A 12,036-nucleotide genomic window follows, 5' to 3' on the forward strand; every position below is an offset into this window, starting at 1 on the left:
CAAGGTCAACCCCAGGGAGCTCATCGACGAGGCCGGTGGCCACGGAACCAATTCATGGTCACCAGTCTGCCTAGCACGAACGACCGCTACCCAGTCTGGAGTTCCGAGATGCTGCTGGAGCCGGTCCGCCTCGGCGCTCTGCACGTGGGTTCTTGCTGGATTGCTACGACCAATGATGGGCCTGATACGTAAATCATCCCTGCCAAGTAGCTCGGCATCTGGGCGGAGTCTTGGCGAGCCTCGAAACAACAGTTTCTCCTCCCGCTTCATGCCTTAGGAGGATGCTTGTAGCGTAGGCAAACTCACGCAGAGCGTCGCAATGAAGGACATCCCACTGCCTCCGTGTCGAGCAAGCTTCTTCTGACGAGTTCGCATGCCAAATGTTGCGAGCGCAGCCAGGCGCCGCTAAGATTGAACAGCGGAGGCATTGTCTTCTTGGTCTTCTTGTGGTCGAAATTTGATCGAAGTTGGCACGCAACATGCCTTACGTCGTGCTGCGCCCCGGACCAAGCGGTTCTGGCATCCACCCCTGCCAATGTTCTCTAAAACGCAGCATTGTTCCATCTGACCGTTTGGCTTCCCACTGTGTGACTTCAACGGCGCCCCGACCCAACTTCCTGTCCTGTCCTGTACTTACCAACATCTTCACATTTCGTTGACCGATGATACACTCATTCTACAGATAATGCCGTCACGATAATCACTCGCTTAATCTCACGACACAAATTCTTTCCTTGTTCGAATTCTTGCCAGCGACATGTGGAAATCAGCAATACTGTTCGCACCGGTTGCGTTAGCAGCAATAGACATATCATTTGATTCAACAGAGTCGATAAAAGATGGAGCGGGAGTCATTGCCAGAGACTTGATGAGCATATACGTTGGAGACCAGTATGGCGAAATACCTGGGATATTGCCTGGTGGTCTGGATTGCAATCCCCAAAATGAGGGGTCATATTGTTGGTGGCAGGCCGGTGCGATGTTTGGTCAGATGATCAATTATTGGCAGTACACAGGGGACGATCAGTATAACGACCAAATTATCCAAGCGCTGTTACACCAGCGCGGCGAGAAGAACGACTTCAATCCCCAGAACCATTCGAGAAGCATGGGTGTCGATGATCAAGCATTTTGGGCATTCGCTGCGCTCGACGCTGTGGAGGCCAACTTCCCTGAGTCGCCGAACGAGGAGGATCCGTCCTGGCTTTCACTAGCACAGGGTCTGTTCAACTTCCAGACGAGTCTGTGGGAGACGCGGACATGTGGAGGCGGCTTCCGATGGCAGGTTGTGTCGGTGAACAATGGTTATAACCTGAAGAAGTAGGAATCCCTCCCTGTCCATGTGCTCCAAACTTACACGCCCGCAGCATGATATCGAACGGTGGAAACTTCCAAGTAGCGGCGCGCCTGGCGTACATCACAGGTAATGAAACGTATGCTGACTGGGCCACTATGGTGTGGGACTGGATGGCTGAATCGAAGATGTTCGAGCGCGACAACGAAGGACTGCTGTATATCTGGGACAACCTCGATGCAGACAACGACTGTCAGGAGCCGGTCAAGTTCATCTGGAGTTACAACTATGGTGTACTTCTGGCTGGAGCGGCTTACATGTACAACTTCACCGATGGGTCGCCAGAATGGAAGAGTAGAATCGATGAGATACTGTCGAGCTCGTTGGACCTGTACTTTGCGACCCCGCCGTCGGATGGAAACGTGATGATCGAGTACTTGTGCGAGGAAAACCTTATTTGCAACCAAGATCAGAAAAGTTTCAAGGCTTATCTGACCAGATGGATGACAGTAACTGCGATGCTGGTGCCAGAGACGTGGGACATCATCATGCCAAAGCTCAGGACCAGCGCACAAGCCGCGGCAAGGCAGTGCAATGGTGGCGATACCGGGACATGGTGCAGCATGCAGTGGTGGACTAATATACCGACTGGGAAGACCGGTGCTGGCGAACAGGTGTGTCACTTCCTAGACTTTGAAGTCAGTGCTAACATCGCAGTAGATGGCTGCATTGTCAGCTGTCGGCTCAACCCTCGCTCAGCCCGCGATGGCGCCCCTGACCTTGAACACGGGCGCCACATCTGAGAGCAGACCGAATCCGGAACCGGAGCGAGTAAGAGTCCTCGCGCCAATCACGACAGCAGACAGAGCTGGCGCAGCCATCTTGACCATTCTTGCCTGCGTAGGATTCGTAGGTGCGATGGTGTGGATTGTACTAGAATAGAGACCGCCATTCGATCTCGACTGTACCTTATGACAATGACATATATGCATATAAATCCGGTATATAGGCTTCGGGATAAGACATATTGGGCTCACAAGGGATCGTAAGCTCTGGCGGGACTGCAGCGAACCGTTCATCCGCGCCTGCTGTGTAGCACCTAGTATGTAGAGTAGAGGCGATTCGAAAGGGTTCCAAGGTTGCTGGACGATCGGACCAAGCTTGAGGCGGACACTACGGTGCTTAAATCCGGGGGTCTCCTTATCGATAGGCTCTCCGCAGAAGTTCCTTGAGAAAAGTTGCGCCCGCAGCAAGAATGTGCTGTGCACTACAGCGCGAGATCCTGCCTTCCATAACCACAGCAGGCTCGCGAAGATGGTCAAGCGTAAACTGGCAGCACTCGAGAAAGTCGAAGCGGACCTGCCAAACCTGCAGAACAAGATCAAGCGCGATCCCAGATCGTACGAAAATGATTTCCTCCACCAATACATGCAGTATGAGAACCAGCGCACCATCTACCTCCAGTCGCCTGGATCGGACACCGACAGCGGCCTCGCATCCTTCCGAGAACTCATAGAATTCGTTGCACACGTCTCCGACTGCTACAAGCAACACACCAAAGACTTCCCCGCCCATCTCATCGAGATCCTTTCGTTATACCATGCCGAACTCGAACCACAGTTGCGGGAGAAGATCGTGGGCAGCCTGGTCTTACTGAGGAAGAAAGAGTTGATCACCTCAATCGCTCTGCTGCAGTGCCTATTTCCGATATTGACAGCAACGCCCAGCAAGACCTTCCGAGCATTGCTCTTCCAGAAGATCTTGAGTGACCTACGCTCCGCGAACACACCGACTATCAATCACAAATTGAATCGTATCATCCAGACGGACCTGCACAATCTCGTCACCGCTGACAAAGCGTCCCCTCGGGCGCTATGGGCTGTCAAGATCACCAGGGAAATGTGGAAGCGACAGATATGGACAGACTCAAAGGCTGTCGAAATCATGAAAGAGTGTGCCCTTGCAGAAAATGAGAAGTTGTTGTTGGTGGCGTCCGCTTCTTTCTCGGCGGAGACAAAGAGCGCGAGGACTTGGAAGACGAGAGTTCCGACGAAGAACGGATCGATATGCGCCAACTGCGGCATCAGGTTGGAGTCAACAAGAAGAGCAAGAAGGCGGAACGGAGGCTGGAAAATGCAGCAGCAGCTGTGAAGCGGAAAGAGAAGAAGAAGAGCCAACCACACCAGCTGAACTTCTCTGCGCTCCATCTCCTCCACGATCCTCAGTCATTCGCAGAGGAACTCTTTTCCAGACATCTGCAAAGCACCCGCTCGAAGCTGAATCTGGAGCAGAAGCTGCAGGTTTTGCAACTAGTATCACGACTGATCGGTCTGCACAAATTGACCGTCATCAGCTTCTACTCTTACTTCCTCAAATATCTTACTCCGCGACAGCCGTCCGTCACATCATTTCTGGCGTCTCTGGCACAGGCAACGCACAATCTCGTTCCACCAGACGTAATTGAGCCACTGGTGCAGAAAATCGCCAATGAATTCGTGTCGGAAGCAGCAGCTGGTCAGGTAGCGGCGGCCGGGCTCAACGCTATCCGCGAGATTTGTGTCCGGCAACCTCTGGCAATGAACGAGACTTTACTGCAGGACCTGGTCATGTACAAGAAAAGCAAGGACAAGGGCGTCATGATGGCAGCAAAAGGCCTGCTGGGCTTATACCGCCAAGTTGGAGCGGACATGCTGAAGAAACGAGACCGAGGCAAAGATGCAGCTATGAATCTGAAGACCGGTGACCAAGTACAGCACCGCTATGGCGAAGAAGCAGCTGGCGAGATAGAAGGCCTCGAACTGTTGGAGAAATGGAAGGAAGAAGAGCGGCAGAAGAAGGGTCTTGCCTCCGACGAGGAAGACCCAGAGGAAGACTGGAATGCTTGGGATATTGAAGACGCTGACAGCGACGACTCCGGCGGCTGGATCGACGTCGAGAGTGACGACGACATCAACATCTCCGACAGCGAAGATGAGAGACACACCCCCAAAAAGCCCAAGCTCGACAACGAAGACAAAGAGAACGAACCTGCCGCTACTACTGTACCACCAGAACCCTCCAAACCCAGCCTTGCGACCACCCGCATTCTCACGCCCGCCGACCTCGCGAAACTCGCTGAGCTGCGCACCACGTATCCGTCTCCTCCCTCCTTACCAAAAACCACAAATCCCACCACCAAGCGCAAACGACCGCCCAGACCAACGCCCACCGCCACATCGACGACCCACTCACCGCAACCGAGATCGAAGGCCTGTCCTCCCTGTCCGCGGGCAAAGCCACCCGCGCGCAAAAGATGGCACTCCTGCAGCAGCACAAGGACGACCGCGAGGAGCACAAAGGCCGGGCAGCGCGGAAGAAGGAGCGCAAGGCCGAGTTGGGCAAGAGTACGACGAACAAGGAGAAGGCGAGGCGAAAGAATTTCATGATGACGCTGGGCAAGGCGAAGAAGAAGGGAAAGATTAGTTTGGTGGATCAGAGGAAGGTGTTGAAGGCGAGTGAGACGCAGCAGAGGGGCAAGAAGGCGAGGAGGTAAATGTTGAGGACAGGGTTTGTAGAGATCCGTCTTTTCATAAGTGGTGTGGTTCGCGATGAGCGAAAAGAAAGATGTCATTTTCTCATCGCGCTGTACGTGGCTGATGACCTTTGCTCTATTGTACACCCGAACTAGAAATCGCTTTTCCGGCCTCCTAGGGAGACGAAACCCATCATACACGCCCTATATGCAGCCTGGCGCTTCCCGGTCATGACTTTTCCATGCCGGACGTTGTCATTGCGACTTCAGCATCCATGCATCCGCCAAAGGTTGCATGTAGGACTCCTAATCCATTTCCATTCCCGCGACCCAAGCACCATTCGGATTCTGCAGCCGGTTATACTCGGCCCAATTCTGAGGCGTCCTCGACGAGATTTGCTGCGACGATGCCTTCGGCTCCGCAACCTCTGTCTCTACCGCCATAGCCGCCATTGGTTCCTGCTCCAGCGACTGCTGCTGCTGCCCCGCGAAGACTGCCAGATCCGGTCCAGGCGTCCGCTCCGCACTCAACGTGTGTTCTCCTTCGAACACTATACCTCCAGGGGCGCGCAAATTAGCAAGACAGCCATCCCAGCTACGACTAACTAATCGACCCTCGAGCAGATTCTCAGCAAACAAGTAAAAGCCCTCCTGACAGCCAACGAGGTAGGCATTCAAGCCGGTGCTCTGCAGCAGGATTTCCGCGCCATGCACGTGTCGCGCGTAGTGGTTTTCGAGGTAGCGCGCCCAGCCTCGAGCAGCGGTCTGGATATTCTCGTCTGACGAGATCTTCGTCCAGCCAATGCCGAGTGCGAGTGTCGCATCGTCAATTTCAGGATGCGATCCGCTGGAGGAGGTTTTGGGTGGGCTGGCCGGCACGGTGATCGTAGACGATAAAACGTCGTTGTTCTGCGCACTGAAGGACTCGAAGCCGGTCTTGATGGAGCTTTGCGATAGTCTGATAGATTTGCGGCTCGTTGGCAGCTTTGGTCGGAAGTTGGCGGCCTCGACTTCGCGCTTGAGCGTTTCATGGTCGGCTTTCTCTTCGTACCACGTGCCAGTTTGAGACTCGGCACCGAGCGCTGCTCCTGTGCTAGGGTTGATGAGGACCATGCCTTCGCCGTAAATGGGCTCTTCCGGTATAGGCTCGGGCGGCTTGACTATCTCTGCGGCGTGGAAATAGCCTCCGTCGACGAGGTCAAATGCCGATTCGTCACGTGACCGTTTCCGCGAAGGATTCGTAGAAATCGGCGTCATGCTGTCCACTGGGGTCCATGTTGTGGAGTTGTGTGCATAGGAGGTTGGCGATGGTTCATCAAAGTCCATGCGTGTGGGTGTATCGGTGGGTGTTGGTAGTTGATGCTCAAACATCGTGACGGAGCTGAAGGTGGTGGTAGCGAGGGTCCAAGGAGCCAAGAAATGGCTGTATAGGCAGAAATGAGGTACTATTGCAGATCAATGCATAGAAGAATGGCCTGACTTCGAAAATTTGGGGCTGAAGTGATATAGATACGAGAAGCCAAGGCAGAATGAATGGAAAAGAGAGAGGTCGAAGAAGGAAAGGCAAAGGTTAAGAAGGATGCGGTAGAAGGACAGCCAATACAGGCATAGGGCGAGGTTGCCCTCTGCCAGTGTTCTTGCATTGCAGTCTGCAAGTCACGGTGGAGCAGACGGAATGCGCAGAACGAGGAAAGAACCAACCACCTTCAGGCGAGACAGCCCTTGATCGATGGCACATGATTGGTCAAAGCTCCTGCACGCCCAGATCCAAGGACCCTGTCTCACCAGGTCCAGCTGGAAAATCCAGAAGTGCTTCGACTCCCGAGTCTGCAGCCGTTGGTTTGCTGGAAAGCGCGGCTGAACGATTGACATATTCACAAGTTTGCTGACTGTTCATATCGTGTCTGGCCTTTTGGGTCTATCTGACAGTCTGCTCTATCCTGACGCCACCGAAATGCCATATGTTGGATGCTCGCTGCCCTGAGAATTATACTGTACATGATCCTGCTGAAAGTACATTGCCGGCATTTGTTCAAATAAAATTTTGAGCCACCATCGAATGCAAGCGTTCGCTCCCCAGTCGTCCCGGTCTCAGCGTCCTGGAAGTCCGGCAGAGCTCAGATAGTCCTTGAGCGACTGAGTCTGGCCTGGAGCGACTGTTGGACCAAGTCCGCCGAGTAGAATGAGGATCGTAGTGAACACCAGACCTCCGATCACAAGCTTCCGCGCAACGGGTCGGTTGGCACCGAACTCGGCCCATGAGCGGCCAGCTTGGCTGACATGTTGCTTGAGCTGATCGGCGCCTAGCTTGTAGTAGAGAAGGCCTCCCAGAGCGATTGAGTAGCCAAAGAACTGGGTCAAGCTGACCTGTGTTCCCCAGATAAGCATGGAGCACATCACCAGCAGAATATCCTTGAGGATACCGCAAAGAGTGAGCACCAAGGATGAGGTCTTGCCAATCTATCCTCAATATCAGTAAAGCTCGCTATGATCACGGCCTGCCAACTTACCAAGAATACAACAGACACATTCAACAGGAAAGCGACCATAGCATTGGCGACCAACATCACGAGCCCCACGTCGAAGATGTTCTTCATAGTCATCTTCGGGACCTCAAGCGCCAAGGCCACGAGTGAGTTCATCACGGCGCACACTGGTGCAAAATAGTACAGAGAGACCAGAGGATCCATCTTGAACTCAGCAGAGCTAAGCAGACGCTGGACCATGACTAATCGGGTCGCCTCGAAGGTGATGCCACCAGCTTGGTAGAGGAAGCCAGTGAGGTTGAATTCAATCTCACCAATGGAGGCGATGACAACACCAACGACGATGAAGGACACATTGCCGAGTTGCTTCAGGTTGACTGGAGCAACGCCGAGGGACCAAGATGCGATAAGCACCGCGACGGGCATAGTGGCCTGAAATTGGTCAGATCTGCTGCTCATGCTCATCGACATCGACTTACCTTCAGCATTTGTATGAAAGCCACAGAAAGGTACAAGTATGCCTGGTTGCCACATATCAGGCTGAGACTGAAGAAGAAGCCGATGGGTAGTATGGCGCGCATGTAGACCCGGCCAGTCATCTTGACAGTCTTCCTGCCATCAAGCAGAGTGGTAGTTCGAGCAAGTATCTGTGTCATGATAGTCGCAAAGATCATGTGCCAGGCAGTTAGAGAGATGGGGAAGTCTAGTGTGGTCAGCATCGCTCGCCGTGATCGTGATGCGACACTTACGAAATCCGAGAGTGTCCAGAAGCCATTTGTTGAAAAGAATGACACCACCACTGAAGCCAATCCATGTTCTGTAGAATTCGTCAGACGTCTGTGTGGCCCGTGGTAGTGTGCGACTTACACCACGTAGGCGGCAGGATGCAGCGATGGCTTCGGAGGTTCTGCTTTCTCTGCAATAGGACTCGTAGTTGGCAGTGCCGCCTCTGCAGGCCGCTGCTGTTCGCCAGACACTCTGACTTTCTTCTCGGTATCAGACATGCTGATGTCTTCTGTGTGTGGAGGTCGAGTGAGGAAGTCGTGGAAGGAGAAAGGCCGCTCAGGGCGAGTAAAGGCGTGCGTGTTCAGCAGATTGACGGCGTGCGCAAGATGATGGGGGCTCGAAATGAGCACGAGGTAGCCGTCGACGTCTGGTAGAAATTCACAGTTGTTCGATGGCTCACTAGAAAGTGAGACTGGTGTGGCAATAGCGCAGTGAAGCTTGAGAAGAGAAAATAATAAAAGGCTATCACTTCTTGCTCGAAGTCATGATGGACAGTGGTTCAGTTTAGGGGCGGGCTAGACAAAATGGATGGGGCATCTGCAGCTGCGCCAGCGGGAGGGCAAATTTCTGGAACCCCCCAACTCCAGCTCATCAAGTGCGAGATTTCGCCTGCCCTTCATGGGTTTCTCTATCTTTTCACCCCACTCAACTCCGGCTTGCGTAAGATTGGCGATGGCTACAAGAGACCGCTACTGCGATTGTGTACATCAACCTGCCCTGGCTCTGCATTGTTTCTGGAATTCGCAGTACGAGGATGACATGATCGGTATATTCCTTAGCCGTAAGCGTCAATGGAAGTGGCATTCTGCAACCACTGGGACGAGCATTTGACCGGAGGAAGAGGCGGATTTCGCAAAAACAACAGCCTGCCTTGCCTGCCACTTTGCGCCCACGGGTGCACACATCCGTACAAAATTTCTGCCAATGTCCTTGCATGATTCATTGACTGAGGTTCCCTGGACCCTCAAGATTCTCCTAAGCTTTTGAAGTTCGGCGCAATGCGCCACAGCACATCGAGTCTAAGTTCAGGTCAGCGTTCAGCCAAAGAAAATAATGGTGTACAGGTGAAGTCGGCGAGACGATCGATTAGTGACTAAACCACACACGCCGTCCTGTAGTCCGTACCATCTTCCTAGCGAAATTTGCATGAGTTTGAACACGCAAGTTGCAGGGTCTGATGAGGCTTGGTGCACGGACAGGCAAAAACGTGGCACGGTGGTTGGGCCGTGAATCTGGCGGGAGAAAAGCACAATCGATAACGGGAATGGGCATTGGTGGAGACCAGAGTGACGAATCGGAGTGGATTGTTGCCCTCCTCGATCTCACCTTCCTCCAACTTCAAAGTCGTCTCGAACTTTTTTGGTTATTGACATCCCAACTCGGATCACTCCCTCGAAGTTGGTCACCACCTGCGCAAATCCACTCGTTGTACCTAGGAACTGATAGCGTTCCAATTTCACTCTTTCCACCTGCTGCCTCGTTATCGCCGCGATCATGCCTCACACGTACGTGCTCTTGTGCCGCCCCTGGAAATTGGGAGACTGATTGATTGTACAGCGACGTGGATGTACTTGTCATTGGCGCTGGTCCCACAGGTCTAGGTGCTGCAAAGCGATTGAACCAAATTGTAAGAAGATGTCAATCAATCACGAAATTATGTACTTACCACGCTCACCAGAACGGCCCGTCATGGGCGATCATTGATTCGAACGAGATCCCCGGTGGTCTCGCATCTACAGATGTCACCAAGGAAGGCTTCGTAAGTCTCTACTGCGCGCTGAGTGCTCATTGACTGACAGCGACAGCTATACGACGTGGGCGGACACGTCATATTCTCTCACTACAAGTACTTCGACGATTGCATCGACGAGGCCCTGCCCAAGGAAGACGACTGGTACACACATCAACGTATCTCCTACGTACGATGCAAGAACCTGTGGGTGCCATACCCGTTTCAGAACAACATCTCCATGCTGCCCAAGGAAGATCAAGTCAAATGTATTGATGGTATGATCGATGCTGCTCTTGAGGCAAGAGTCGCAAATACAAAGCCAAAGGACTTTGATGAGTGGATTGTACGCATGATGGGCACAGGCGTTGCAGATCTCTTCATGCGGCCCTACAACTTCAAGGTCTGGGCTGTACCAACAACCAAGATGCAGTGTCAGTGGCTCGGTGAGCGCGTTGCTGCGCCCGATCTCAAGAACGTTACCAAGAACGTCATCCTCAATAAGACTGCTGGTAATTGGGGTCCAAACGCAACATTCCGCTTTCCTGCGCGTGATGGCACAGGCGGAATCTGGATCGCTGTCGCCAACACCTTGCCCAAGGAGAAGACTCGATTTGGCAAGAAGAACACCGTGAAGAAAGTCGATGCCGATGGCAAACGTGTCCTGCTTGAGGATGGATCCACGATCGGCTACAAGCGCCTCATCAGCACCATGGGTGTTGACTACCTCACAGAAGCTATGGGTGACCAGAAACTTCACGACCTCAGCAAAGGACTCTTCTACAGCAGTACCCATGTCATTGGTGTCGGCATTCGTGGCAGTCGGCCGGAGCGCATCGGCGACAAGTGCTGGCTCTACTTCCCCGAGGACGACTGCCCCTTCTATCGTGCCACTATCTTCTCCAACTACTCACCATACAATCAGCCGCAAGACGACGTCAAGCTTCCCACACTACAGCTCGGTAATGGATCGCGTCGCCAAAGCATGCAAGCCAAGGCCGGTCCCTACTGGTCAATCATGTTGGAAGTGTCCGAGTCTAGCATGAAGCCTGTCGACAACGACAATTTGCTTAAGGAGTGCATTCAAGGTCTCGTCAACACCGAGATGATCAAGCCGGAAGACGAAATTGTCTCGACGTATCATCGACGATTTGACCACGGCTATCCGACACCCTCCCTCGAGAGAGAAGGTGTTCTGAAGGAGCTTCTCCCTGCTCTGCAAGCGAAGGGCATCTACAGTCGTGGTCGCTTCGGTAGCTGGCGGTACGAGGTTGGCAACCAAGATCACAGCTTCATGTTGGGTGTAGAAGCAGCAGATAACATCGTCAACGGTGCTGCGGAATTGACGCTCAATTATCCCGATTTCGTCAACGGCCGCAAGAACGATGAAAGACGTCTGGTCGAGGGTGGCAGCCTGTTCGCCAAGGAGAAGGGTAATGTCACCACCGGTCGCCGCATGACTGGAGGCAAGGGCACTTTGGGCGGGACACTCCCTACACTCACTCCTACCAAGAACAACATCTCTACCGTCAATGGCACGTCTTGAGAGCTTGGTGAAGGACGAGAGCGCCAATGCTGGTGGATTCGAGCAAGGCAAAGGTGTCGTCGGGGATGACACGCATGCAGATGGGCGACTTCTCTCAGCGACGAATTGATTTCAGTACAAAGCCATATTGCATTGATGATAGACGTTGAGCGATGTGCGGTAGATTTAGAGCGCAACGCACGAGGATGTTAGCATCTGACGATAGTTGTTTGCGGGGACAATCTGGCAGTTCCAGGCCGAACTTGCGGCGCAGGCGTAGTCATGGCGTTTCATGCAATGGACCGGCGACGATGTCGTTGCAAGCCGTCGAATCAGCCAGCTCAAACATGCACGAAAGCAGCTTTTCCTGTTATTTTCCACAGCACGTGAGATCCCAGAGACAAGGTTTTCCTGCTTTTTCTGGAGTAGTCGATATGCATGAGGAAAAGTCGCGCAAAAGGTACGAGTACCTTCGCGTTGACGGCTTCTTGGAGACGTCGGGCGCTGTTCAGTCCCTTGGAGAGCTCTGGCTACACTTCGATCTGATCTGAAGGCGAAGGTCGCCTGCCGCCTCAGCATATGTAGTTCTTGCTATCCCTGAGCTGTTGCTCTAGCACTACAGATGTACAAAGAAGCCGGAATACCCATGAGGCCAAGTTTTCGTGACGGAGTCGTTGCGTGCGCGATCGAGGACGATCAGACCAA

General features: G+C 53.2%; 5 protein-coding genes across 5 annotated transcripts; 3 read left to right on the plus strand and 2 right to left on the minus strand.

Annotated features, from left to right (window-relative positions):
- Nucleotides 1-757: 757 nt before the first annotated feature.
- AB675_2040 (Mannan endo-1,6-alpha-mannosidase DCW1) lies at nucleotides 758-2,236 on the plus strand (the record flags this gene model as incomplete). The annotated part of the gene is made up of 3 exons (XM_018141980.1): nucleotides 758-1,320; nucleotides 1,368-1,968; nucleotides 2,015-2,236. 3 exons carry the CDS (start codon nucleotides 758-760, stop codon nucleotides 2,234-2,236), a joined length of 1,386 nt encoding a protein of 461 aa, XP_018002695.1.
- A 372-nt stretch (nucleotides 2,237-2,608) lies between these two features.
- Nucleotides 2,609-4,826, plus strand: AB675_2041 (Protein sda1; the record flags this gene model as incomplete). Its single annotated transcript, XM_018141981.1, has 3 exons — nucleotides 2,609-3,248; nucleotides 3,272-4,335; nucleotides 4,491-4,826. 3 exons carry the CDS (start codon nucleotides 2,609-2,611, stop codon nucleotides 4,824-4,826), a joined length of 2,040 nt encoding a protein of 679 aa, XP_018002787.1.
- A 285-nt stretch (nucleotides 4,827-5,111) lies between these two features.
- Nucleotides 5,112-6,176, minus strand: AB675_2042 (uncharacterized protein; the record flags this gene model as incomplete). Its single annotated transcript, XM_018141982.1, has 1 exon — nucleotides 5,112-6,176. One exon carries the CDS (start codon nucleotides 6,174-6,176, stop codon nucleotides 5,112-5,114), a length of 1,065 nt encoding a protein of 354 aa, XP_018002754.1.
- Nucleotides 6,177-6,896: 720 nt separating this feature from the next.
- Nucleotides 6,897-8,295, minus strand: AB675_2043 (putative sugar phosphate/phosphate translocator; the record flags this gene model as incomplete). The annotated part of the gene is made up of 5 exons (XM_018141983.1): nucleotides 6,897-7,265; nucleotides 7,316-7,723; nucleotides 7,771-7,994; nucleotides 8,041-8,108; nucleotides 8,159-8,295. The coding sequence occupies 5 exons, from the start codon at nucleotides 8,293-8,295 to the stop codon at nucleotides 6,897-6,899; spliced, it is 1,206 nt and encodes a 401-aa protein (XP_018002825.1).
- A 1,276-nt stretch (nucleotides 8,296-9,571) lies between these two features.
- On the plus strand, nucleotides 9,572-11,352 carry AB675_2044 (uncharacterized protein; the record flags this gene model as incomplete). Its single annotated transcript, XM_018141984.1, has 4 exons — nucleotides 9,572-9,582; nucleotides 9,635-9,704; nucleotides 9,756-9,836; nucleotides 9,883-11,352. 4 exons carry the CDS (start codon nucleotides 9,572-9,574, stop codon nucleotides 11,350-11,352), a joined length of 1,632 nt encoding a protein of 543 aa, XP_018002696.1.
- Between the last annotated feature and the right edge of the window lie 684 nt (nucleotides 11,353-12,036).

This window comes from Cyphellophora attinorum (genome assembly GCF_001299255.1).
Source record: "Cyphellophora attinorum strain CBS 131958 chromosome Unknown Contig6, whole genome shotgun sequence".
NCBI lineage: Eukaryota > Fungi > Ascomycota > Eurotiomycetes > Chaetothyriales > Cyphellophoraceae > Cyphellophora > Cyphellophora attinorum.